Source organism: Babylonia areolata, chromosome 19 (assembly GCF_041734735.1).
Source record: "Babylonia areolata isolate BAREFJ2019XMU chromosome 19, ASM4173473v1, whole genome shotgun sequence".
In the NCBI taxonomy this organism is placed as follows: Eukaryota; Metazoa; Mollusca; class Gastropoda; order Neogastropoda; family Buccinidae; genus Babylonia; species Babylonia areolata.
Genome location: NC_134894.1, coordinates 64,102,583 through 64,130,232, shown reverse-complemented (window position 1 = coordinate 64,130,232; position 27,650 = coordinate 64,102,583). Strand labels below are relative to the sequence as shown.

General features: G+C 50.1%; 1 protein-coding gene across 1 annotated transcript in view; it reads left to right on the top strand.

Annotated features, from left to right (window-relative positions):
• LOC143293941 (uncharacterized) overlaps positions 1 to 27,650 on the top strand; it is a 50,606-nt gene that overhangs the window by 16,792 nt on the left and 6,164 nt on the right. Inside the window, exons 2-16 of the mRNA XM_076605334.1 lie at positions 2,592 to 2,759; positions 6,502 to 6,590; positions 7,651 to 7,794; positions 9,560 to 9,752; positions 10,092 to 10,296; positions 10,756 to 11,012; positions 12,240 to 12,503; positions 13,583 to 13,813; positions 14,757 to 14,930; positions 16,155 to 16,190; positions 17,148 to 17,405; positions 21,149 to 21,237; positions 21,874 to 22,014; positions 23,338 to 23,850; positions 25,455 to 26,457. Of these exons, the coding sequence (XP_076461449.1) occupies positions 2,613 to 2,759; positions 6,502 to 6,590; positions 7,651 to 7,794; positions 9,560 to 9,752; positions 10,092 to 10,296; positions 10,756 to 11,012; positions 12,240 to 12,503; positions 13,583 to 13,813; positions 14,757 to 14,930; positions 16,155 to 16,190; positions 17,148 to 17,405; positions 21,149 to 21,237; positions 21,874 to 22,014; positions 23,338 to 23,850; positions 25,455 to 26,457 (3,744 nt within the window). The 5' untranslated portion in view covers positions 2,592 to 2,612. The remainder of the gene's footprint in view (positions 1 to 2,591; positions 2,760 to 6,501; positions 6,591 to 7,650; positions 7,795 to 9,559; positions 9,753 to 10,091; positions 10,297 to 10,755; positions 11,013 to 12,239; positions 12,504 to 13,582; positions 13,814 to 14,756; positions 14,931 to 16,154; positions 16,191 to 17,147; positions 17,406 to 21,148; positions 21,238 to 21,873; positions 22,015 to 23,337; positions 23,851 to 25,454; positions 26,458 to 27,650) is intronic.

Below are 27,650 nucleotides of genomic sequence, written 5' to 3'. Positions count from 1 at the left end.
TTTGTGTGTGAAAGAGAGTCAGAGAGAAAGAGAGAGTGTGTGTGTGTGTGTTAAAGAGAGAGAGTCAGAGAGAGAGAGAGAGAGAATGTGTGAATGTGACTGATAGAACTCAGAACTCATTCTGAGTTCAGTGACACACACACACACACACACACACATACACACACACACACACACACACACACAGAGACTGCATGAGTGACTTCATTTCATCTCTTTATATTCCATCCGTTGACACAGAATCAGCATTCAGAGAAGCAGACAGCTGTTTGAAGTACATGTGTCAGCTGTAAACAGGTGAAAGAGAAATTATGTCTAGAGGCCTGGAGGTTAGAGCTGTTTGCTTTCAAGTCAGTCATGTGTGCAGTATTTGTTGGGCGTTGTATGGTGAACTGTTTGTGTACAGCGTCATGTTATGTCCTATTACTGTTTACAAGGTCATGTTATGTCCTTTTACTGGAAACAGCGTCATGTTGTGTCCTTTATACAGCGTCATGTTATGTCCTATTACTGTTTGTATACAGCGTCATGTTATGTCCTTTTACTGTTTACAGTGTCATGTTATGTCCTTTTACTGTATACAGCGTCATGTTGTGTCCTTTATACAGCGTCATGTTATGTCCTTTTGGTTGTTTCAAATTCTAATACAGAGGAATAAAGTGAACTGTGAAAAGCAGTAGTGTTAGAAAAGTAGGCATGTTTGTTGAAGTGTGCGCCCAAAGGCACACACACAGACATGATCACACACACTCACAAACACACACACTCACAAACACACACACACACACACACACACACACACACACACACACACACACACACACACACACACACTCGCTCGCTCGCTCGCTCGCTCACACACACACACAAACTTTCTCTCTCTCCCCCTCACTCACATACACACACTCTCTCTCTCTCTCTCTGTCACACAGACACATATATACATACACTCGCTCTCTCTCACACACACTTTTTCTTTCTGTCTCGCACACATACATGTGCACACTCACACACTCCCTCCGTCCATCCCTGTATCAATACAATCAGGTTACCTCCCTCCGTCCATCCCTGTATTAATACAAGCAGGCTACCTCCCTCCGTCCATCCCTGTATCAATACAAGCAGGCTACCTCCCTCCATCCATCCCTGTATCAATACAAGCAGGCTACCTCCCTCCGTCCATCCCTGTATCAATACAAGCAGGTTACCTCCCTCTGTCCATCCCTGTATCAATACAAGCAGGCTACCTCCCTCCGTCCATCCCTGTATCAATACAAGCAGGCTACCTCCCTCCATCCATCCCTGCATCAATACAAGCAGGCTACCTCCCTCCATCCATCCCTGTATCAATACAATCAGGTTACCTCCCTCCGTCCATCCCTGTATCAATACAAGCAGACTACCTCCCTCCGTCCATCCCTGTATCAATACAATCAGGTTACCTCCCTCTGTCCATCCCTGTATCAATACAAGCAGGCTACCTCCCTCCGTCCATCCCTGTATCAATACAATCAGGTTACCTCCCTCTGTCCATCCCTGTATCAATACCTGTATCAATACAAGCAGGTTACCTCCCTCCGTACATCCCTGTATCAATACAAGCAGACTACCTCCCTCCGTCCATCCCTGTATCAATACAAGCAGGCTACCTCCCTCTGTCCATCCCTGTATCAATACAATCAGGTTACCTCCCTCCGTACATCCCTGTATCAATACAAGCAGACTACCTCCCTCCGTCCATCCCTGTATCAATACAAGCAGGTTACCTCCCTCTGTCCATCCCTGTATCAATACAAGCAGGCTACCTCCCTCCGTCCATCCCTGTATCAATACAAGCAGGCTACCTCCCTCCGTCCATCCCTGTATCAATACAAGCAGACTACCTCCCTCCGTCCATCCCTGTATCAATACAAGCAGACTACCTCCCTCCGTCCATCCCTGTATCAATACAATCAGGTTACCTCCCTCCATACATAATACACACATGTATCTGGACCACTGACCAAAATTCTATACATGTAGTCGCAGTGCAGTATAAGGTTAAAGGTTCCATGGCCATATGTATATGACCACCACCACAGTGAATTCTTATCCACTGTGTCAAGGGCTGGGCACAGGAAGGCAGGTCTAATCCTCACCTTGCACTGTTTTAACCTTCCCCAACTGAAGTCTGAATAGAATAGAATCTGTCTTTATTACCATGTGTACCGGGATTACAAGGAATATTGGAGGGGGGGCAGGGGGGGGGGCGATAGTACATAAAAAGGTACAAACATAACTTGAAAATCATACACAAACACAGACACAGTATAATTTAGGATAGATACATGTGCATATCAATACAACAACTTGTGTACCCCCCCTGCCCCCCACCCACACACACACACACTCACACACACACACACACACACACACACACACACACACAAGCTGCATATTACATGTGGATGGGGCTGATGACTAAATCTTCAAGTAAATGGTTGTGATTGCACAGTCATCTTTAAGTCAGATACCCATTGGCACTCTGTTCTGTTCTACTCTAATTTGTTCTGTTCTATTGTATTGTATTGTGTTGTGTTGTGTGTGTGCAGGAGGAAGGAAGCTGACTCAGGATGGCGGTCAAGGCTCCCCCGGGGTTCGAACCTGACGACGCCGAGAAGCGACGGGTGAACGCACCGCCGGCCCGCTCTCGCTTCCGCAAAGAAGACCTGTACCGCAGTGTGCTGGAGTTCCAGTCTGTGGATGACCATGCCATCAAGGTATACCGCTGTGCTGCACTGTGCTGTGCTGTGCTGCGCTGTGCTGCACTGTGCTGTGCTGTGTTGTGCTGTGCTGTGCTGTGCTGTGCTGTGCTGCGCTGTGCTGTGCTGTGCTGTGCTGTGCTGTGCTGTGCTGCACTGTGCTGTGCTGCACTGTGCTGTGCTGTGTTGTGCTGTGCTGTGCTGCGCTGCGCTGCGCTGTGCTGTCTGCTGGTTGTGTGCTTTGGTCTGTGTTGTGGACTGTAGGCTCAAAGACTGTGTTGTGTTGTGTTGTGTTGTACTGTTGTGTTGTGTTGTATTGTGCTGTGTTATGCTATGTTGTGTTGTGCTGTGCTGTGCTGTGTTGTGCTGTGTTGTACTGTACTGTACTGTACTGTATTGTACTGTACTGTTTTCTTTTGTATTGCAATGTTTTATATTGTATTGTACTGTACTGTACGGCACTGTACTGTACTGTTTTGCTTTGTTTTGCATTGTATCACATTGCATTGTTTTGTTTTGGATTGAACTGTACTGTACTTTGCTGTATCGTATTGCATTACTTTTATCACAACACATTTCTCTGTGTGAAATTAGGGCTGCTCTCCCCAGGGAGAGCGCGTCACTACACTGACAGCTCCACCCAATTTTTTGTATTTTTTCCTGCCTGCAATTTTATTTGTTTTCCTATTGAAGTGGATTTTTTGACTCACTTGTGTAAACAAAGTGAGTCTATGTTTTAACCCGGTGTTCGGTTGTCTGTGTGTGTGTGTGTGTGTGTGTGTGTGTCCGTGTGTCTGTGTGTCCGTGGTAAACTTTAACATTGACATTTTCTCTGCAAATACTTTGTCAGTTGACACAAAATTTGGCATAAAAATAGGAAAAATTCAGTTCTTTCCAGTCATCTTGTTTAAAACAATATTGCACCACTGGGATGGGCACAAAAAAAAAAAAAATGAAGCCTAATTATGTGCAAACTGCATTTACTGTTATATTTATATTTTTTGTATTATCTAAACTTGGCACTTTGACCTCTTATTCTGACCCAACAACAAAAGCAGTCATTATTATCATTTTTTGTTCAAACAGGACTTTCTTTTGCTAAGCATGGAATTTTTATTTATTTTGCAAACGTTTTGGTGCAGATAGTAAAAAAGTGAAATTACTCTGTAATTAATGCTAGGGGACTTAATTTATCACAAGTGAGCCTTGAAGGCCTTGCCTCTCTTGTTTGACATAATTTTGCCAGGGACAAATCTTTTGTTGCTGTGGGTTCTGTCAAGTGTGCTAAGCGCATGCTGCTCTCGGGCCTTGGCTTATCATCTCATCATCCGAATGACTAGCATGCAGACCACCACTCAGGGTCTAGTGGAGGGGGAGAAAATACTGGAGACTATGGGATTTGAACCAGTGCACTCAGATTCTCTGGCGCCCTAGGCAGATATGTTACCACTGGGCCCACAGTCCACTCCACACTGCCACTGGTTGGTACACATGTGAACTGCTCCTCAGTGGCAGGAATTGTCAGATATTTTACATCAGTTGAGGTAAATGATGAGATGCTCTGCATGAACAACAACAACAGGTGTTTACACTTGTTCTCTGTGTGTGTGTGTGTGTGTGAACGACAGATGTCACAGGTGCTTACCGTGTGTGTGTGTGTGAACGACAGGTGTCACAGGTGCTTACCTTGTGTGTGTGTGTGAACGACAGGTGTCACAGGTACTTACAGTGTGTGTGTGTGAACGACAGGTGTCGCAGGTGCTTACCTTGTGTGTGTGTGTGAACGACAGGTGTCACAGGTACTTACAGTGTGTGTGTGTGAACGACAGGTGTCACAGGTGCTTAACTTGTGTGTGTGTAAACAACAGGTGTCACAGGTGCTTACCTTGTGTGTGTGTGTGAACGACAGGTGTCACAGGTGCTTACCTTGTGTGTGTGTGTGAACGACAGGTGTCACAGGTACTTACAGTGTGTGTGTGTGAACGACAGGTGTCACAGGTGCTTAACTTGTGTGTGTGTAAACAACAGGTGTCACAGGTGCTTACCTTGTGTGTGTGTGTGAACGACAGGGACAGCAGTGTCACAGGTGCTTACCTTGTGTGTGTGTGTGAACGACAGGTGTCGCAGGTGCTTACCTTGTGTGTGTGTGTGAACGACAGGTGTCACAGGTGCTTACTCTGTGTGTGTGTGAACTACAGGTGTCACAGGTGCTTACCTTGTGTGTGTGTGTGAACGACAGGTGTCGCAGGTGCTTACCTTGTGTGTGTGTGTGTGAACAACAGGTGTCACAGGTGCTTACTGTGTGTGTGTGAACAACAGGTGTCACAGGTGCTTACCGTGTGTGTGTGTGTGAACAACAGGTGTCACAGGTGCTTACCGTGTGTGTGTGTGTGAACAACAGGTGTCAAAGGTGCTTACTCTGTGTGTGTGTGTGTGTGTGTGTGTGTGTGTGAACAACAGGTGTCACAGGTGCTTACCGTGTGTGTGTGAACAACAGGTGTCACAGGTGCTTACCTTGTGTGTGTGTGAACAACAGGTGTCACAGGTGCTTACCGTGTGTGTGTGTGTGAACAACAGGTGTCACAGGTGCTTACGGTGTGTGTGTAAACAACAGGTGTCACAGGTGCTTACCGTGTGTGTGTGTGTGAACAACAGGTGTCAAAGGTGCTTACTCTGTGTGTGTGTGTGTGTGTGTGTGTGTGTGAACAACAGGTGTCACAGGTGCTTACCGTGTGTGTGTAAACAACAGGTGTCACAGGTGCTTACCGTGTGTGTGTGTGTGAACAACAGGTGTCAAAGGTGCTTACTCTGTGTGTGTGTGTGTGTGTGTGTGTGTGTGAACAACAGGTGTCACAGGTGCTTACCGTGTGTGTGTGTGTGTGAACAACAGGTGTCACAGGTGCTTACCGTGTGTGTGTAAACAACAGGTGTCACAGGTGCTTACCGTGTGTGTGTAAACAACAGGTGTCACAGGTGCTTACCGTGTGTGTGTGTGTGTGAACAACAGGTGTCACAGGTGCTTACGGTGTGTGTGTAAACAACAGGTGTCACAGGTGCTTACTGTGTGTGTGTGTGTGAACAACAGGTGTCACAGGTGCTTACGGTGTGTGTGTGATCAACAGGTGTCACAGGTGCTTACTGTGTGTGTGAACAACAGGTGTCACAGGTGCTTACTCTGTGTGTGTGTGTGTGAACAACAGGTGTCACAGGTGCTTACCGTGTGTGTGTGTGTGAACAACAGGTGTCACAGGTGCTTACCGTGTGTGTGTGTAAACAACAGGTGTCACAGGTGCTTACCGTGTGTGTGTGTGAACGACAGGTGTCACAGGTGTTTACCGTGTGTGTGTGTAAACAACAGGTGTCACAGGTGCTTACCGTGTGTGTGTGATCAACAGGTGTCACAGGTGCTTACTGTGTGTGTGAACAACAGGTGTCACAGGTGCTTACTCTGTGTGTGTGTGTGAACAACAGGTGTCACAGGTGCTTACCGTGTGTGTGTGTGTGAACAACAGGTGTCGCAGGTGCTTACCGTGTGTGTGTAAACAACAGGTGTCACAGGTGCTTACCGTGTGTGTGTGTAAACAACAGGTGTCGCAGGTGCTTACCGTGTGTGTGTGTGTGTGTAAACAACAGGTGTCACAGGTGCTTACCGTGTGTGTGTGTGTGAACAACAGGTGTCGTAGGTGCTTACCTTGTGTGTGTGTGAACGACAGGTGTCACAGGTGCTTACTGTGTGTGTGTGTGTGTGTGTGAACAACAGGTGTCACAGGTGGAGCACGACAACTTCACGGACCTCATCTGGCACCTGGTCTACAGCACCGGCTTCAGGACAGAGCTGGAGAAAGTCAGGTACTGTACTGATGGCTACTGCCACTACTACTACTTCTTGTTCTTCTTGGTCTTATTCTTCTTCTCCTTTTCCTCCTCCTCCTCATCCTCTTACTCCTCCTCCTCATACTTCTTCTCTTCTTCCTTCTCCTCCTCCTCTTCTTCTTCTCTTCTTCCTTCTCCTCCTCTTCTTTTTCTCCTGCTTCTTCTTCCTGTCCTGTTCTTTTTCTTTTGTTTGTTCTTGTTTTCCTTGTTCTTGTTCATCTTCTTGTTCATCATCATCATCATCTTCTTCTCCTTCTCCTCCTCCTCCTTCTTCTCCTCCTCCTTCTTTTCCTTCTCCTCCTCCTTCTGTTTCCCCACCCCCCTGAACCCTTTCAGCCTGGGGCAGCTCACAGCCTTGCCAGGTTTCCATGCCATGATTGATGCAGTAAAATCACAGAAAACATACCCTTTCCCCTCCAGAGTACATGTGGACTGATCCAGAAATTAAAAAAGAAAAAGGAGCTGGCCACCTTCCACCACCAGGCCGGAACCACCTCCCCACCCCCCCTCCCCAGTTCCCCAAGAAAAATACTGTAGAACTTAGTTCCTTTCCTTATGGTTTAGGTATATGTAGGAACATGTTAATCCTAATGGTTCAGATATATGTAGGAACGTGTTAATCCTAATGGTTCAGATATATGTAGGAACATTAATCCTGATGGTTCAGATGTATGTAGGAACGTGTTAATCCTAATGGTTCAGATATATGTAGGAACGTGTTAATCCTAATGGTTCAGATATATGTAGGAACATTAATCCTGATGGTTCAGATATATGTAGAAACGTTAATCCTTATGTAGGAACGTTAATCCTTATGGTTTAGATATATGTGGGAACATTAAAACCGTCTTAGTGAGACAAATTTTGATGCCAGACCAGTGCCTGGGTCCGGATCTGAATGAGTCAACCCTGCCGACAGTCCTGGGGGTGCCGCATGGAAGTGTTCACCAGACTCCTCCAGGTTGTGGCTTGTGTGTCAAAGCCTGGGTCTCTGCTAATGGTTTTCTTTTGGTATCCATTTGTTGTTCTTACCCAGGGTCATTTTTCGCTGGATGACATCCAAGAACATGCACGCCATCACGTTCAGGGACGGCGCCAAGCCAGGCAGCCCTGAGGACGTCCTGCTGTCCTTCCAGAACAAACAGGGAACCTACGCTCGCACCTTTGAGGTTCTTTGTCGGTATGTGGGGGTGGGGGTTGGGGAGTGGGTGTGTGTGGGGGAGTGTGTGTGTGTGTGTGTGTGGGGGGGGGGAGAGGGTGTATGTGTTTGTGGGAGGACACGTGTGTGTGTGTGTGTGGGGGGGAGGGTGTATGTGTTTGTGGGAGGACACGTGTGTGTGTGTGTGTGTGTGTGTGTTTGTGTGTGCGAGGATGTGTGTGTGTGTGTGTGTCGGTGTCTTTTTATCTCACATACTCAATACTTCTGTTACATGTCTTGAAATAACATCTATAAATGTACTCAATACACTTATGAATAAGTCTTAGAATAATGCTACATAGTCAGCCCTTGTGTTACATTGATGAGTAAGTAATAAAAGATCCATTTTTCCAAAACCGACAGCATTTCTTGTTATCAATGAAGATTCCAGTGATATAGAAAGGTGTTTGTTTTCTGTCCAGCGATGTAAACTGATATAGTAATAGATCTGTTTTCTGTCCAGCTATGTAAACTGATATAGTAATAGCTCTGTTTTCTGTCCAGCTATGTAAACTGATATAGTAATAGCTCTGTTTTCTGTCCAGCGATGTAAACTGATATAGTAATAGCTCTGTTTTCTGTCCAGCTATGTAAACTGATATAGTAATAGCTCTGTTTTCTGTCCAGCTATGTAAACTGATATAGTAATACATCTGTTTTGTGTCCAGCTCTGTAAACTGATATAGTAATAGATCTGTTTTCTGTCCAGCTCTGTAAACTGATACAGTAATAGCTCTGTTTTCTGTCCAGCTCTGTAAACTGATATAGTAATAGATCTGTTTTCTGTCCAGCTCTGTAAACTGATATAGTAATAGCTCTGTTTTCTGTCCAGCTCTGTAAACTGATATAGTAATAGATCTGTTTTCTGTCCAGCGATGTAAACTGATATAGTAATAGCTCTGTTTTCTGTCCAGCTATGTAAACTGATATAGTAATAGATCTGTTTTCTGTCCAGCGATGTAAACTGATATAGTAATAGATCTGTTTTCTGTCCAGCTATGTAAACTGATATAGTAATAGATCTTTCCAAACAGTCCAGGTATATATTTTCTGCCACACCTACTTTCGACATGTCCACATCAGCAGAGTTATTTTGCACAGGACAGGGATTAAACCTCTGCCGGAGTCTGCACCAGTGGCTCACCGTATAGTATGTTGGTGCTGGTCTTGTGGTAATGCGTCCGTCTAGGAAGTGAGACAATCTGAGCACACTTGTTCGAATCCCACAGCCGCCATTATCTTCACCCCCTCCACTAGACCTTGAGTGGTGGTCTGGACGCTAGTCATTTGGATGAGTCCCATGTGTAGCATGTTTTTAGCGCACGTAAAAGAATCCATGGCAACTAAAGTGTTGTCGCTGACACAATTCTGTAGAAAAATCCACTTCGATAGGAAAACAAATAGAATTGCAGGCAGAAAAAAAAGAAAGAAAAAAAAGGCATATGTGCAGACCTGCTTGTACCTGAACCCCTTTCGTGTTTAGACGCAAGCAGAAGATCAGATACGCACGTTAAAGATCCTGTAATCCATGTCAGCGTTCGGTGGGTTTTGGAAACAAGGACATACCCAGCATGCACACCCCTGAGAACAGAGTATGGCTGCCTAGATGGCAGGGTAAAATCGGTCATACGGTAAAAGCCCAGTTATGTACATACAAGTGAACGTGGGAGTTGCAGCCCATGAGAGAAGAAGAAGAAGAAAAAACGGTAATTTCAGGAAGAAAAAAAATCTTTTTTTTTCTGTACAGCTTTGCGGGCCTGACCTCGACGATACTGACAGGCTACGCCAAGGGGCTGGACTATCGCCCCGGCAACCAGTTCAAGGAGAGCAACTACAACCACAGCTGGAACGCTGTGCTGATCGACGGCAGCTGGTATCTCATCGATTCCCACTGGGCCACGCGTTACCTTGTCTCTGAGAAGAATGTTGCTGAAAATCTGGTGAGCTGAGCTGACTGTGTTGATGGAATTAAAACACTTTTTAAAAAAAAATGTTGTTTCATTTTAAAATGTATTAATTGTTTTAATTTTTTTTTTTTTTTTACCAGGTCAGATGGTTCTATTTTCTTGGAAGGAAAAGTACACACATATAATCAGCAGTTTATCAAAAAGTGCAAAGCTGACCGAAAATCTGGTCAGATTTAAAAAAAAAATATATGATATTGCTTTTGTAATTTTATTTCATTTCTGAAAATTTTTTTTCCAGTGATGGTTTTGGAGGGGTGTGTGTGTGTGTGTTGTGATATGTGCATACATTGACCTCCTCTGTTTGTCACACAGGTGTACGAATACGACGACTTCTTCTTCCTGACAGACCCTGAGCACCTGATCTACAGCCACTGGTCACAGGCCAAGGAGTGGCAGCTGCTGGACCGGCCGGTCAGTCTGCAGGACTTTGAGTCCATGCCGCTGGTCAAGTCCTACTTCTTCAAGTGTGCCATGCACTTCGTGTCGCACCAACAGGGCGTCATCAGCACGCAGAAAGGTGAGTAGAGCAAGTGGGGGGGTGGTGGTGGTGACTTGCGCAATAGCCAAGTGGTTAAAGCGTTGGATTGAGGGTCCCTGGTTCGAATCTCGGTAACGGTACCCGGTGGGTAAAGGGTGGAGATTTTTCCGATCTCCCTGGTCAACATATGTGCAGACCTGCTTGTGCCTGAACCCCGTTCGTGTGTATATGCAAATAGAAGATCAAATACGCTCGTTAAAGATCCTGTAATCCATGTCAGCGTTCAGTGGGTTATGGAAACGCAAACACACCCAGCATGCACACCCCTGAAAATAGAGTATGGCTGCCTACATGGCGGGGTAAAAACGGTCACACATAAAAGCCCACTTGTGTACATACGAGTGACCGTGGGAGTTGCAGCCCATGAACGAAGAAGAAGAAAGAGACAGGCAACATTTTACTTTCATGACCGTTTTGCTTATTGACCTCGCTGGGCAGGTCGACTGGCGCTGACGCTGGGCTACAGGAAGCCCACCAACTTCTCCTACAAGATCACGTTCGCCGACAGCGGGGAGGAGATGTATGAGGGGCACAAGCTGAAGAACTACGCCCTCCAGCACCACGGCCACAACCACACAGACACCATCGTCTTCCGGGCGCCAAGGGCAGGGGCGTACTACTTCAGCTTTTTCGCCCAGCTGCTGACAGGGGAGGTGGGGGTGAAGAGCACCTTCACTGCGGCGTGTGAGTACAAGGTGAGTGGGTGTCTTGGGTGTGTGTGTGTGTGGGTGGGGGGGGAGGGTAAGTACAAGGTGAGTGGGTCTCTTGGGGGTGTGTGTGTGTGGGGGGGGGGGAGGGTAAGTACAAGGTGAGTGGGTCTCTTGGGTGTGTGTGTGTGTGGGTGGGGGGGAGGGTAAGTACAAGGTGAGTGGGTGTCTTGGGTGTGTGTGTGTGTGTGTGGGTGGGGGGGAGGGTAAGTACAAGGTGAGTGGGTCTCTTGGGTGTGTGTGTGTGTGGGTGGGGGGGAGGGTAAGTACAAGGTGAGTGGGTCTCTTGGGTGTGTGTGTGTGTGGGTGGGGGGGGGGAGGGTAAGTACAAGGTGAGTGGGTCTCTTGGGTGTGTGTGTGTGGGGGGGGGAGGGTAAGTACAAGGTGAGTGGGTCTCTTGGGTGTGTGTGTGGGGGGGGGGGGAGGGTAAGTACAAGGTGAGTGGGTCTCTTGGGTGTGTGTGTGTGTGGGTGGGGGGAGGGTAAGTACAAGGTGAGTGGGTCTCTTGGGTGTGTGTGTGTGGGGGGGGGGAGGGTAAGTACAAGGTGAGTGGGTCTCTTGGGTGTGTGTGTGTGTGAGGGGGAGGTGGGGGTGAGTACAAGGTGAGTGGGTCTCTTGGGTGTGTGTGTGTGTGAGGGGGGGGGGGAGGGTAAGTACAAGGTGAGTGGGTCTCTTGGGTGTGTGTGTGTGTGGGTGGGGGGAGGGTAAGTACAAGGTGAGTGGGTCTCTTGGGTGTGTGTGTGTGTGAGGGGGGGGGGTAAGTACAAGGTGAGTGGGTGTCTTGGGTGTGTGTGTGTGTGAGGGGGGTGGGGTGAGTACAAGGTGAGTGGGTGTCTTGGGTGTGTGTGTGTGTGAGGGGGGGGGGAGGGTAAGTACAAGGTGAGTGGGTCTCTTGGGTGTGTGTGTGTGTGAGGGGGGTGGGGTGAGTACAAGGTGAGTGGGTGTCTTGGGTGTGTGTGTGTGTGAGGGGGGGGGGGGGGTGAAGAGCACCTTCACTGCGGCGTGTGAGTACAAGGTTAGTGGGTCTCTTAGGTGTGTGTGTGGGGGGGGGGGGGGAGTGGATTATGGGACTGGTATGGATGTGGATGCATGTGTATGTGTGTGTGTGTGTGTTTGTAAGTGTAAATTTGGGGATTGGTGTGGAGGTGGATGTATGCATGGTGCAAAAGTGCCACGATCACCACCACCATCTTTCACGTCACACAAAAACCCCAGGTGGTGGCCGACATGGCTTCCCCAGCCGCCATGCCACTGCCGCTGTGTTCGGATGCCACGTGGGGCCCGGGGTTTGCCGTGGAGCAGCTGGGTCTGGTGGCCAACCCTCCGGAGGGCATCCTGACCACCACGGACGGCCGCGTGTTCCTCGAGTTCCGCAAGACCAAGCCGGCCTTCGTGCTGTGCAAGCTGCGCCGCAACGGGGTGGAGGAGGAGGAGCTGGAGAGGTACATCCGGGACAACGACCTGGGGGAGGCCGTGCAGGTGAGTGATCTGTATTGATGGAGTGTTTCCATCAGACCTACATCAGTCATATCTGTATTGATGGAGCGCTTTCATCACACCTATATCAGTCATATCTGTATTGATGGAGCGCTTTCATCACACCTATATCAGTCATATCTGTATTGATGGAGTGTTTCCATCAGACCTACATCAGTCATATCTGTATTGATGGAGCGCTTTCATCACACCTATATCAGTCATATCTGTATTGATGGAGCGCTTTCATCACACCTATATCAGTCATATCTGTATTGATGGAGTGTTTCCATCAGACCTACATCAGTCATATCTGTATTGATGGAGCGCTTTCATCACACCTATATCAGTCATATCTGTATTGATGGAGCGCTTTCATCACACCTATATCAGTCATATCTGTATTGATGGAGTGTTTCCATCAGACCTACATCAGTCATATCTGTATTGATGGAGCGCTTTCATCACACCTATATCAGTCATATCTGTATTGATGGAGTGTTTCCATCAGACCTACATCAGTCATATCTGTATTGATGGTGTGCTTTCATCAGACCTACATCAGTCATATCTGTATTGATGGAGTGTTTCCATCAGACATACATCAGTCATATCTGTATTGATGGAGTGTTTCCATCAGACATACATCAGTCATATCTGTATTGATGGTGTGCTTCCATCAGACCTACATCAGTCATATCTGTATTGATGGAGTGTTTCCATCAGACATACATCAGTTATATCTGTATTGATGGAGTGCTTTCATCACACCTACATCAGTCTATCTGTATTGATGGAGTGCTTTCATCACACCTACATCAGTCTATCTGTATTGATGGAGCGCTTTCATCACACCTACATCAGTCTATCTGTATTGATGGAGTGCTTTCAAACCTTGAAGGCATTCAATAGTACATCAGTCATGTCTGTATTGATGTCAAGTCACACCCAACACTGTATCAACGGCCACCCACAGCGCAGCTCTCACAACTCTATAATCTGACAGTTGCCCATCATCATTACGGCTTGTGGTTTGACATGTGTCCGTCAGGTGCAGTGACTGGTGTTTGTTTCCTGTCCAGGTGACGTTCCAGCTTCCGTCCACAGGTGAGTACGGGATCGAGGTGTACGGCAACGACCCCTCCAAGGATGGCGACACGTACACTCACATCTGCCAGTACTACGTGCACTACGCATCGCCAGATGAACAGCAGCGTGCCTTCTACCAGGAGTCGCCCGAACGCCGCGCTGCCATGGAGAGTTTTACCTTCACAGTCGCCGCTCCTGATGCATATCAGCCCGGTTCTGTTGGGGTGAGGGACCGTGTGTTGAAAGCGGGGAGGGGGGTGGGGGGGTGAGGCACTGTGTGTTTAAAGCGGGGAGGGGGGTGGGGGGGTGAGGCACTGTGTGTTGAAAGCAGGGGGGGGGGTGGGGGGGTGAGGCACTGTGTGTTTAAAGCGGGGAGGGGGGTGGGGGGGTGAGGCACTGTGTGTTTAAAGCGGGGAGGGGGGTGGGGGGGGTGAGGCACTGTGTGTTGAAAGCAGGGGGGGGGGGGGGGGTGAGGCACTGTGTGTTTAAAGCGGGGAGGGGGGTGGGGGGGTGAGGCACTGTGTGTTGAAAGCAGGGGGGGGGGGGGGGTGAGGCACTGTGTGTTGAAAGCAGGGAGGGGAGGGGGGGTGAGGCACCTGTGTGTTGAAAGCAGGGAGGGGGGTGGGGGTGAGGCACCGTGTGTTGAAAGCAGGGGGGGGGGGGTGGGGTGAGGCACTGTGTGTTGAAAGCAGGGGGGGGGGGGTGGGGGTGAGGCACTGTGTGTTGAAAGCAGGGGGGGTAGGGGGGGTGAGGCACTGTGTGTTGAAAGCAGGGAGGGCGGTGGGGGGGGGAGGCACTGTGTGTTGAAAGCAGGGAGGGCGGTGGGGGGGGGAGGCACTGTGTGTTGAAAGCAGGGGGGGGGGGGGTGAGGCACTGTGTGTTGAAAGCAGGGGGGGGGGGGGGGGGTGAGGCACTGTGTGTTGAAAGCAGGGGGGGGGGGGGGGGTGAGGCACTGTGTGTTGAAAGCAGGGAGGGGGGGTGAGGCACCGTGTGTTGAAAGCGGGGGGGGGGGTGGCGTGAGGGACCATGCGTTGAAAGCAGGGAGGGGGGTGAGGCACTGTGTGTTGAAAGCAGGGAGGGGGGTGAGGCACTGTGTGTTGAAAGCAGGGAGGGGGGTAGGGTTATGTAATGATGGTATCGTCAGTGACCTTTTCTGTCCTCACGCAGTTGGAGAGCGCCACAGCCAGCATGGCGCTGTCAGACCCAGACAGCCTCCCCCCGCCCCCCCCTGAACTGCTGGACCAGCAGCACTACATGCCTGACACCGTGCCCGACACCCGCCAACAGCAGCGCTACATGCCCGGCCAGGCCCCGGACACGTACCAGCAGCAGCAGCAGTACGTTTCAGGCAACGTGCCCGACCCCCACCCCCAGCAGTACGTGTCCGGAAGGGCCCCTGACGCACGGCAGCAGCAGCAGTTCGTGTCGGCCTCGTTGCCGGGGACCACGTTCCAGCAGCTGGCCTACACTCCAGGAAGCGCGGCAGACCTGCAGCAAGAGTTCGTGACCTCTGCGACCCCGGGTCAGCGCCCACAGCAAGAGTTTGTGACCTCTGCGATTCCGGGTCAGCGCCAACAGCAAGACTTCGTGACCTCTGCGATTCCGGGTCAGCGTCCACAGCAAGAGTTCATGACCTCTGCGACCCCGGGTCAGCGCCAACAGCCGGTGGTCTCTGAGGTGAGGTTCACGCCGGCTGGTGTGCAGAGATACCCACCAGGGGACCAGTCCGCGTCGCTGCAGATGAACGTTTCTGTTCCTGGCGTGATGGATCAGAGTGCGGATCGTAGAGACGTCTACGCCCCAGGGAGCGATCAGCCGAGCGTTGTTGTTGCTCCCAGCGCTGTGCAGGTGGCGTTCACTGGCGCCCCGGGGCAGAGAGATGTCAGCATGCCGGAGGCGAGTCGCGGCGAGGGCTACGCCCCAGGCCACAAGGACTCCTATGCCCCTGTCCAGGTCACGTACACAGCTCCCAACGTCAACGCTCCGGACACTGACCAGAGAACTGTCGTGGCCCCGGGCGTCGCCCCGAAGACAGCTGTGTGGACACCGGGAGGCCAGAAGGAAATCTACACCCCTGGTTCAGAGAAGAAAAACGTCTGGGCACCGGGATCCACCCCGAGAGACACTGACGCCCCCCAGGTTGTGGAGAAGAAACCGCCCCCCACGTACAAGAAACCCACCTGGCCCCCTCAGAAAGACAGCGATGCGCCCGCTCAGCACGTGTGGAAGCCAGCCACCTCCCCGAGACCTGCTGACGCCCCCAGCGCTTTCCAGAAGGTGACCTACACCCCAGACGTCATCCGGAAACCCTCCTGGACCCCCAGCATGGCACAGAAGGATGCAGAGACCCCCGGGCAGAAGAACGTTTGGAAGCCAGGCTCTGCCCCTCAGGATGCCAATGCTCCAGGTGCTGAACACAAAGTCACCTACGCTCCCCCTGTGGCCAAGAAGCCGGTGTGGGCTCCGGGTTCGACGACTCAGAGAGAGAATGACGCTCCGGCTCCCAACGTGTGGCGGCCAGGCTCCGCCCCCAAGGATGGGAACGCCGCCGGAACGGAGCAGAAGAGCAGCTACGCTCCAGGTGTCTGTGCAGAGGGCGGTGTGGGCCCCCGGCTCGGGTCAGAGAGAGGCTGACGCTGCTCCAGTCGTTGCTCCGAAGAACGTGTGGGCTCCGGGTTCTGCACAGAAGAACGTTTGGACACCAGGTGGCGCCCAGAGAGATGCTGACCTCCCCAGCTCCGAGCGGAAGGACGTCTATCTTCCTGGATCTGAGCGGAAGGATGTCTACACTCCAGGCTCTGAGCGGAAGGATGTCTATGCTCCGGGCTCCGAGCGGAAGGATGTCTATGCTCCGGGCTCCGAGCGGAAGGATGTTTACGCCCCAAGCACGGATCGGCAGGACACATATGCCCCGGGCACCGAACCAAAAACCATCTACGCACCAGGCCACAAGAAGGTGTGGGCCCCGGGGTCCAGTCCGAGGGAAGCAGACACACCTGGCGCTGAGCAGAGGGGGGGTTACTCTCCTGGCTCTGGTCAGGCTCCGGCAGCCGTCCACAAAGACCTCATTGGGCTGCCACAGCAGGTCAGGAAAGGGGTTCTGCAACTGTTGGGATGAGGGGGTGGTGTTCATTGTGTGTGTAGGGGGGAGGGTTGTGCTGTGCTGTGTGTGTGTGTGTGTGTGTGTGTGAATCAGAATCAGAATGTCTATTAACCCTTAACAAGCTTTATGAGACACACATGCAGTCACACATACCACACACAATAAGTATTTTAACAATTAAAAAAAAACAGAAGAAAGAAATGTTGAAGAGATTGAATTACCATGTGTGAGTGTGTGTGTGTGTGTGTGCGTGTGTGTGTGCTGCACGAGTGGGTCACAGTAAGTATGTTACTTAAATGTAATTTTAGGAAGAAAATTTCCTATGAAAAACCTGTATATATGAAACACCAGTATGAAAAACATGTATATATAAAAAAAAAAAAAAACCTATATGAAAAAGCAGTATAAAACCCCTGTATAAAAACCCCTGTAAGAGAAGCATGCAGTGACCAGAGCCCCAACCCTCTGTGCCCCAGGCGGTGGTCACATCCATGGTGATCCCGGCCAGCACCAAGCCCCTGCAGGTACAGAAGAGGAGCGTGGGGCAGGCCCCGCCCACTGCGCCCCGGGACTTCCAATTGGTGGCTGTGGACCAGGGCCAAGGGGAGGCCCCGCCCCCTGTGCCCGCCTCCACCGGCCCCCAGCAACAGAAGCCTTCACTGCAGGCCATTGATCAGCAGGTGTTGCAGAGTGTGGACGATCACGCCGTGCAGGTGAGGCGCTGGTTTCTCTGTGTGTGCTGACTCTTACGGCACTGCCCCTTAACTCACTCAGTATGGCCAGTCCTCTCTTCTCCTCTACACAGACCCCTCGGATGTCCAGTGGGTGTCTCAATGATCCAACCTTTAGCTTCCGTCGTCAGAATTGTGGTATTCTTTGTCAACATTCACCTCTTCAGTTTAAGAGCCTTCCACTTGTAATATTTTGATGGTGGTAATTGGGGAGAAACTCTGTTAACGTCGTCTCTTTCGCCGTTCGTATGGAGAGAGTTAAGGAGGTAGGTGGCAGAATGGTCAAGATGCTCCTCAGCCAGAACAGAGTCCATGGCAGAATGGTTAAGACGCTCCTCAGCCAGAACAGAGTCCGTGGCAGAATGGTCAAGACGCTCCTCAGCCAGAACAGAGTCCATGGCAGAATGGTTAAGACGCTCCTCAGCCAGAACAGAGTCCATGGCAGAATGGTCAAGACGCTCCTCAGCCAGAACAGAGTCCATGGCAGAATGGTTAAGACGCTCCTCAGCCAGAACAGAGTCCATGGCAGAATGGTCAAGACGCTCCTCAGCCAGAACAGAGTCCGTGGCAGAATGGTTAAGACGCTCCTCAGCCAGAACAGAGTCCATGGCAGAATGGTCAAGACGCTCCTCAGCCAGAACAGAGTCCGTGGCAGAATGGTCAAGACGCTCCTCAGCCAGAACAGAGTCCATGGCAGAATGGTCAAGACGCTCCTCAGCCAGAACAGAGTCCGTTAAAACAGGACAAAAGAGGAAGCTAGTCAGGGATACAGAGGGGAGGTAACCTACTTCCTGGAGGTTATCACCTGTTGCTACTTTCGTTTTCTCCGCATAGTTTGCACAGGACAGGAATCAGACCCCTGCCAGAGTCTTCACAAGTGGGTCACTGTAAGTATGTTAGATAACCATAATTTTAGGGAAAAAAATTCCTATAATAAAAAACCAACCAGAAAAATGCACATACAAAAAGATAGAATACTAGTGAGTAAAGAGGAGGAAGGATTCAGAATGGTAGCTGCTCATCTGCCGATACAGTCTCTTCAGAGGTTGTGGGTACGAATCACATTCTTGCCCTTTCTTCCAAGTTCAACTAGAAAATCAAACTGAGCATCCAGTCATTTGGATGGGATGATAAACCGAGGTCCTGTGTGTAGCATACATTTGGTGCGCTGATGAAGAACCCATGGCAACGAGAGTGTTGTCCTCTGGCAAAATTCTGTAGCAGAATCCACTCTGATAGGTACACAAATATATATGCATGTACTCAAGGCCTGACTAAGTGCGTGTGGTTATGCTGCTGGTCAGGCATCTGCCTAGCAGATGTGGTGTGGTGTGTATGGATTTGTCTGAACGCAGTGACGCCTCCTTGAGAAAGCCAAACTGAACCTGTGTAACCTGAATGAAAAGGTTATGTGTTATTTACATGTTGGAAGCAAAATCATGTTACTTGGAAACCATAACTGTCTGTTGGCAGCTGGAGTTGAGCACTGGATGTGGTGTGGGATTCGTCCAGTGAGGGTGGTTTAGAGGTATTCTGTGTACGTCTTGTGGTGTTCCGTGGCCAGCAGACAGTTTGCTGAACAGTGCCGTCTTGAGGAGACAGTCTTCTGTCTTGGCTCCTTGACCTGCCCAGAAAGACGGAACAGAAACAGCAGCATCATTCCATCAGTCGTTCTTTCTCTCTCTCTCTCTCTCTCTATGTCTGTCTGTCTGTATTATTCTCTCTCTTCTTCTTCTTCTTCTCTCTCCTTCTCTTTGCCTCTCTCTGTGTCTTTCTCTCTCTCTCTCTTTGTCTCATGCTCTCTTTCTCTCGCTCTCTCTTTCTCTCTCTCTTCATCTCATGCTCTCTCTCTCTCCCTCCCTCTCGGTCTTTCTCTCTCCTCTCTCTCTCTCTCTCTCTTTCTTTCTCTTTCGAAGAAAGGATTTTTGTTGTGGATGTAATTATGTTATAGGAATTGTGTCTCATCGTTCGAGACCGTATAGATCAAAACATAAGTCCTGCTCACACTGTGAAACTCTCCATCAGTTGTGGAGAGATTAATATGTTAAAACATGGTGCAGGGTTAGATATCTTCTGTCTGTTCCTTTTCCTTTTGCGATATTGTGTCGTCAGCTTGCTGTGTTCATCTGTTTGATGGTTTGTGAGCATATCGTTGGATGAGGGTTTGTCACAACCCGTAGGGGGTTGCCCATGAACCCCCACCCCTTCCCAGACTAGCTAACGTCCCGACAACACAAACACAGAGACACAGAAGAGTTCAGCTCGTTGCTTTACTGTGGTGATGCAAAAAATACATAAATAAATACCCGCCACAAAACAGGGCATTACAAACCAAAAAAATAACCTTTGTCTAAACACAGCACAATTCTACAAGTTACAGTCAACTGCAGCAGTACTGATCAACCCTGCTGCCAGAGTTCAAAACTCGTGCTGACAGCTGAAAACGGACAAAACTTGTAGCTTGATGGCTGCAGCTGGTCGGCAAGAGGGACAGTGGGAAGGTGGGAAAGGGGTAGATGGAAGTATGGAGTGGGAGTGGGAACGGGAACGGGAGTGAGGAAGATTCCAGGCTTGTGTTCTGGGGACCCGTCGAAGGCAGCGGCACGGAGGGGAAGAAACACCGGAAAAACCTGTAACACCCCATCGGCTCTGTAGACTGTTTGGTTGTTTTTTAAACCAGTTATAAAAGAGTATACCCCACCCCCCTTATCTTAAGCAATATACATTGCGCTAAACAAGGCAGTAACAATATTCAAGTTTCAATGATACTAGTTCTGAATAATTGAAACGGCACCAGTCAGGCTATATCACATTTCCAAAAACAAATTTGAAACAATCTGAGCTGAATATTATTATGGCAAAAATGTTACACCTAAACAACAAATTTACTAATTCCCCCATATATTTAGAAGTAAAAGAATACTGTATTTAAAAGATATCCTCTAAAAAAAAACATCACACTAACCTTACAAGCACCCTAAACCTCTCTTAATCACAAGTCACATCACTAAATGTTACGACAACAAACACAGACTCCCTCACCTGTCACCAGGCACGTCACTGGCCCAGAGTGAAACAGACAAATACAGAAGAAGGGGTGACAAAGGGAAACGCCCCCACTACTTCATCGACGGCGCCCTACAGCACGCACGCTGGAACGGCGACCCGTCTCTCTGCGAAGCTTGGTGTCAACAGCCCAGAGAAATCTCTCTCTCCTAACCAGATTGACTCCTGAACTCGCTCAGAGTTCGAAAAAAAAACCGTTCAGGAGAAGGGACATGCCACACGTGCAAAAGCACGAAGGAGAGAGGGAGGTGAAGGAGAGGGATGGAAAGAGGGGGAGAATGGAGAGAGAGGAAAAGAAGGGGGAGAGAGGAGGAGAAGGGAGAGAGAAAGGGGGAAAAGAGAAGGGGAAAAAATGTAGACAGGCATGCACGCAGATCGCCCACGAGCCGTGACAGGGTTCAAAGTTGTGAGCATATCGTTGGATGAGGGGTCAAAGTTGTGAGCATATCGTTGGATGAAGGTTCAAAGTTGTGAGCATATCGTTGGATGAGGGGTCAAAGTTGTGAGCATATCGTTGGATGAAGGTTCAAAGTTGTGAGCATATCGTTGGATGAGTGTTCAAAGTTGTGAGCATATCGTTGGATGAGGGGTCAAAGTTGTGAGCATATCGTTGGATGAGGGGTCAAAGTTGGCTACATGCATGTTTGTGATCTGTCCAGGTTTCCAAATCCGACCACAACAATTTCCGTGATCTGGTGTGGGATTTGATTTTCTCCAAGAACATTACAAACGAAATTGAGAAAGTCAGGTACAGTTCTGTTGCTCAGTGATGTATCTGTGTGTGTGTGTGTGTGTGTGTGTGTGTGTGTACTCAGAAGCTGTTTTGAAACATGTTTGTAGCATGTTCTTGAAAAGCAAACTGAACTTGTGGCATGTGCACTGATGCATACATGGATGTAGGAGTTATCTTCTGCTGGCATTGGTGTGTGCACATCTGTATATATATATACATGCACGTAGACATGATTATGTGTATAGGTAAGATTTTCTGTTTGTTTGCAGAGTTATATTCTGCTGCTATATGTGTGTGCACATCTGTATATACATGATTATGTGTGCATTGGTAAGATTTCCTGTTTGTTTACAGAGTTATCTTCTGCTGGCATATGTGTGTGCACATCTGTATATATATACATGCACGTAGACATGATTATGTGTGCATTGGTAAGATTTTCTGTTTGTTTACAGAGTTATATTCTGCTGGTATATATATATATGTGCACATCCATATATACATGCACGTAGACATGATTATGTGTATAGGTAAGAATTTCTGTTTGTTTCCAGAGTTACCTTCTGCTGGTATATACATGTGCACATCCATATATATGTGCATGTAGACATGATTATGTGTGCATAGGTAAGATTTTCTGTTTGTTTCCAGAGTTATCTTTTGCTGGCTGGCGTCGAAGAACCTGAAGGAGATGCGGTTTGACCAGGTGGAGAAGGGCAGCCCTGAGGAGGTGCTGATGGGGCTGAAGACTGGAGTCACCACTTACGCCATGCTCTTCAACACCATGTGCAGGTCTGTGCACAACGCTTCCGTCTTGTTTCCCTGTTGCCTGCACATCTGGTCATGGATGTGATGTGCTCTCTGTGTCTCTGTCTCTGTCTCCTCTCTCTCTGTGTCTGTCTCTGTCTCCTCTCTCTCTGTGTCTGTCTCTGTGTCTCTGTCTCCTCTCTCTCTGTGTCTGTCTCTGTGTCTCTGTCTCCTCTCTCTCTGTGTCTGTCTCTGTGTCTCTGTCTCCTCTCTCTCTCTGTGTCTCTGTCTCCTCTCTCTCTCTGTGTCTCTGTGTCTGTCTCTGTGTCTCTGTCTCCTCTCTCTCTGTCTTTCTGTGTCTGTCTCTGTGTCTCTGTCTCCTCTCTCTCTGTCTCTCTGTGTCTGTCTCTGTGTCTCTGTCTCCTCTCTCTCTGTCTGTCTGTCTCTGTGTCTCTGTCTCCTCTCTCTCTCTGTGTCTCTGTGTCTGTCTCTGTGTCTCTGTCTCCTCTCTCTCTCTCTGTCTGTCTCTGTGTCTCTGTCTCCCTGTGTGTCTCTGTCGTCTCCCTGTCTCTCTCTCCTCTAGGATTGACAGACTCGGATAGACAGACAGACCGACGGGCAGAGACAGACAGACAAACAGATAGATAGATAAATAAATGAACAGATAAACAGATGAATAGATTGAGAAAGATGTAAATATATGAATAAACAGAGAGAAAAAAAAAAGATAAATAAGTTCCCTAGTATCATAAATAAATAGACTGAGCTGTGTTAATCAAGCTATGCAGAACGAAAAAAAACAAAAACAAATAGAGAAACACACACACACACACTCGTGTACACACACAGTGTACAACATCCCAAAAGAAAGGAGACAATGTTTACAATGTCAAATAGAGGATGAATTTCATTTCTTAGATGACTGCGAATTATACAAAGAAATTAGAATTCATACAAAAAATTCAAAATTACATTCCAAATATTATTAAACCCAGTCAGCTAATACTGGAAGACAAACTTGTGGGACTGTTTGGGAAATTTGTCAGTGACTGCTGTCAAAAACGCCATAGTGTGCAGGAGTGTTTCAATGTCTTGTTCAATATTTATCTATTTTTGTTTTGCTTTTTTTGTGCGTGATTTCATGTAACTTTGCATGCGTGTCTTATAAACCTTGTTCAGGTTTAATTGACATTAAAATTGATTCTGATTCTGATTCACACACATTCATTGAGCAACTCACACACACATGCATACACCCACACATACACACACACCCTCACCCACACACCCCCTCACCCACGTGCACCCACACCCGCACACACAACCACCACCACAGTAACAACAGTCGCACCACCATTCTGTCCACAGCTACGCAGGGCTGCACTCCAAAATCATTGGGGGCTACGCCAAAGGCGTGGACTATGTTCCGGGGATGAAGTTCGGCCCCGGAGTCAACCAGCACACGTGGAACGCCATCTACATCTACGGCACCTGGTGCCTCATTGACGCCCACTGGGGGGCGCGGCGCCTCATGGGCAAGCAGACGTCGGAAGAGGACTTCCAGTACCAGCTGGACGAGTACTTCTTCCTGACGGACCCCCACCAGCTGATCTACACCCACTTCCCGGATGACCCCCGCTGGCAGCTGCTGGAGAGGTGCGTGACGCTGGAGGAGTTTGAGAGCATGCCGCACATGAAGCCGCAGTTCTTCAAGCTGGGCCTGGAGCTGGTGACGCACCGCGCGGCCGTGGTGCGTGCACGGGGCGGGGTCAAGGTCGCGCTGCGCTTCCCCCAGCGCCACCACTCGCTGTCGGTGGCCTTCAACTTCACCCTGCAATTTGAGAATGGGGAGGAGACGTACCAAGGGGTCAAGCTGAACAGGTGTGTGGGGGGGACGGGGGCGGTGTGAGGGTGTGTGTGGAGGTGTATGGGTGTGTGTGTGGGGGGGGAGGGATGGGGGGAAAACATACAGAAGGGTCAAACTGAACAGGTGTGTGTGTGGGGAAGGGGGGGGAGGGATGTGGGGTGGTGTGTGTGTGGAGGTGTATGGGTGTGTGTGAGGGGGGGAGGGATGTGGGGTGGTGTGTGTGTGGAGGTGTATGGGTGTGTGTGAGGGGGGGAGGGATGGGGGGAAGAGACATACAGAGGGGTCAAGCTGAACAGGTGTGTGTGGGGGGGGGAGGGATGTGGGGGTGGTGTGTGTGGAGGTGTATGGGTGTGTGTGGGGAGGGATGGGGGGAAGAGACATACAGAGGGGTCAAGCTGAACAGGTGTGTGTGGGGGGGGGAGGGATGTGGGGGTGGTGTGTGTGGAGGTGTGTGTGGGGGGGGGAGGGATGTGGGGGTGGTGTGTGTGGAGGTGTGTGTGTGGAGGGAAGGGGGGGGGGGGAGACATACAGAGGGGCGAAGCTGAACAGGTGGGGTGTGTGAGGGTGTGTCAGGGTGGAATAAGGGGGTGGGGTGGTGTTTGTGGATGTGTGGGCGTGGGTGTGTGGGTATGTGTGTGTGTGTCAGAGAGTTTATTTGGTTGTATTTATTTTATTTCATTTCAGTTTGCTGCTTTCATATGTTTACATAGACAAACAAGTCTCTATTTATGTGCCATACTTTTTGGCCTGTGATGGTGGACAGGAGCCATGTGGAATCTGACAGTGGTAAGACTGAAGTGTCTCTGTTCAGTGTCATCGTATGCATTTATTGTCATCAAACTTGTCATAATGGAGTTGGTTTTGACAAGTGGCACCGCGTGGCAGTCAGAATGTAGTTTTTATTCCCAGATAAATGCTTACGGCTGACATGATGCCGAGGTCAGATTGGAGTAAAAAAAAACCATGTAGCACCTTGTAGACGGAAAAGTATGGTATCTATCTATCTATGAATCTGTCTGTGTATCTGTATGCCTGTCTGTCTGTATCTATCTGTCTGCCTGTCTGTCTGTCTACACTTCTAGAATCTGGTTGGCTGTGAGCAGTGTGTTGGTTCAGTGCAATGTATAGGTCAGTCATCAGCTTCCCTTTTTGACTCACTAGTGTAAACAAAGTGAGTCTGTGTTATAACTCGGTGTTCAGTTGTCTGTGTGTGTGTGTGTGTGTGTCCGTGGTAAACTATAACATTTCCATTTTCTCTGGAAATACTTTTGTCTGTCAGTACCAAATTTGGCTAAAAATCATAGGAAAAAATCTTCACAGTCATACCAGTAAGAGTTTGTAAGTCTCCCGAATTAAGCCGTGTTTCCCATATCATTAACGGTTTATTTCGTTGAGGCCATTTCTGGGATTCAGAAAACACCACATTACCACATCCCAGTTGCAGTGGTGTTGGCGATGCTTAGTGAGTGGATGCGTGACCTCCCTTGTGATACACTTGCCTCTCTTGTTGACAGATATTTTTAAAGCAGATACAGAGTCGCTGACATAGATCAGTCCACGCTCTTTCACACCTCCTAGAATCTGACTGTGTGTGTGTGTGTGTTGGTTGGGGGGTCAGGTTCGGGATGCACGACATTGAGGACGGGGTGGCGACCTTCAACCTCCGCCTGCCAGTGACGGCCGCCTACATCCTGTTCATCTACGCCAAGGAGGAAGTTGGGGACAGGAAGGAGGGCGTCTACTCCCAGGTGTGTGAGTACAAGATAGAGTATGAGACGGAGCCTGGCAGCAGCACCGAACCCTTTCCCCCCTGCTCCAGCCTGACCTGGGGCCCCTGCTCCGCCTTCCACCGCTACGGGTTGACTACGGCCCAGCGGTCGCCGGTGATGGTGACGCAGGAGGGGAAGGCTCGGTTGGAGATCCGGCATCCCCGCCCTATGCAGTTCATGGCGCGGCTGAAGCACATTGACGCCAGCGATGCAGACCTGGAGTCTTACGTCATGCAGCGGACCGTGGGCGACACCACCATCTTCGACGTCAGCCCCCCGGGGCGCGGGGAGTACGGGCTGGAGATCTTCGCCAACGACCCGGCCACAGAGGGTCAGACCCTGTACCACAACGCCCAGTACCTCATCGTCTGTCAGGAGGACGTGCGGACCAGGCCTCTCCCGAAACTCCCGCCGGGGTATCTGGGGCCCCAGCCGCGGTTCTCCGAGTTCGGCATGGCGACCGTGTCCCACCCGGACCCGGTTATCCACCTGGACTGCAACACGGTGACGGTGGTGTTCCAGACCAGGCAGCCCATGCGGATCCTGGCCAACCTGATCGCCGTGGAAGGGGAGGAGGATTTCTCCTCCTTCACCTTCTCAAACACCTCGGGTTTGAACCTCGTCCTGACGGTCCACCTGCCAAAGCCTGGGTTCTTCAAGCTGCAGGTGTTTGGGACGCCGGTGTCGGACAGCAGTCAGCAGATCCCAGGCATCTACAACTACCTGGTGAACTGCGGGCAGGTGACTCAGCCCGTCTTCCCCTTCCCCAAGCAGTTTGCTCAGTGGAAGGAGGGCTGCTTCATGGCCGAGCCCATGGCCATCGTCACAACCCACGGACCTTTTGCTAGTCAGGTGGGTGGATGTGGGTGGGGGAGGGGTGTTGTGGGTGTGGCATGGATGTGTGTGTGGGTGGTTGTGTGCATGGGTGTGTGTGTGTGTATGTGTGTGTGGGGACGTGTGTGCATAGGTGTGTGTGGGGACGTGTGTACATGGGTGTGTGTGTGTGCATGGGTGTGTGTGTGGGGGGATGTGTGTACATGTGTGTGTGTGTGTGTGTGTGCGGATGTGTGTGCATGGGTGTGTGGGGACGTGTGTGCATGGGTGTGTGTGTGTCGGGGGGGGGGGACGTGTGTGCATGGGTGTGTGTGTGGGGATGTGGGTGTGTGGGGACATGGGTGTGTGTGGGGACGTGTGTGCATGGGTGTGTGTGTGGGTGTGTGTGTGGGGATGTGTGTGCATGGGTGTCTGTGGGGGGGGACGTGTGTGCGTGGGGACGTGTGTGCATGGGTGTGTGGGGACGTGTGTGTATGGGTGTGTGTGTGTGGGGATGTGTGTGCATGTGTGTGTGTGTGGGGACGTGTGTGCATGGGGGTGTGTGTGTGTGTGTGTGGGGATGTGTGTGTGTATGGGTGTGTGTGTGTGGGGACGTGTGTGTATGGGTGTGTGTGTGTGGGGACGTGTGTGCATGGGTGTGTGTGTGTGGGGGGGGGGGGGATGTGTGTACATGTGTGTGTGTGTGTGGGGACGTGTGTGCATGGGTGGGTGTGTGGGGGGGGACGTGTGTGCATGGGTGTGTGTGTGGGGGGGGACGTGTGTGAATGGGTGTGTGTGTGGGGGGGGGACGTGTGTGCATGGGTGTGTGTGGGGGGGGGACGTGTGTGCATGGGTGGGTATGTGTGGTGTGCATGGGTGTGTGTGTGTGTGGTTGTGTGCATGGGTGTGTGTGTGATGTGCAAACACATCCCCACACACACACACCCATGCACACACATCCCCACACACCCATGCACACACGTCCCCACACACCCATACACACACATCCCCACACACACACATCCCCACACACACACACCCATACACACACATCCCCACACACACATCCCCACACACACCCATACACACACATCCCCACACACACCCATGCACACACGTCCCCACACACACACCCATACACACACGTCCCCACACACACACACACCCCATACACACACATCCCCACACACCCATGCACATACGTCCCCCCCCCCACACACACACACCCATGC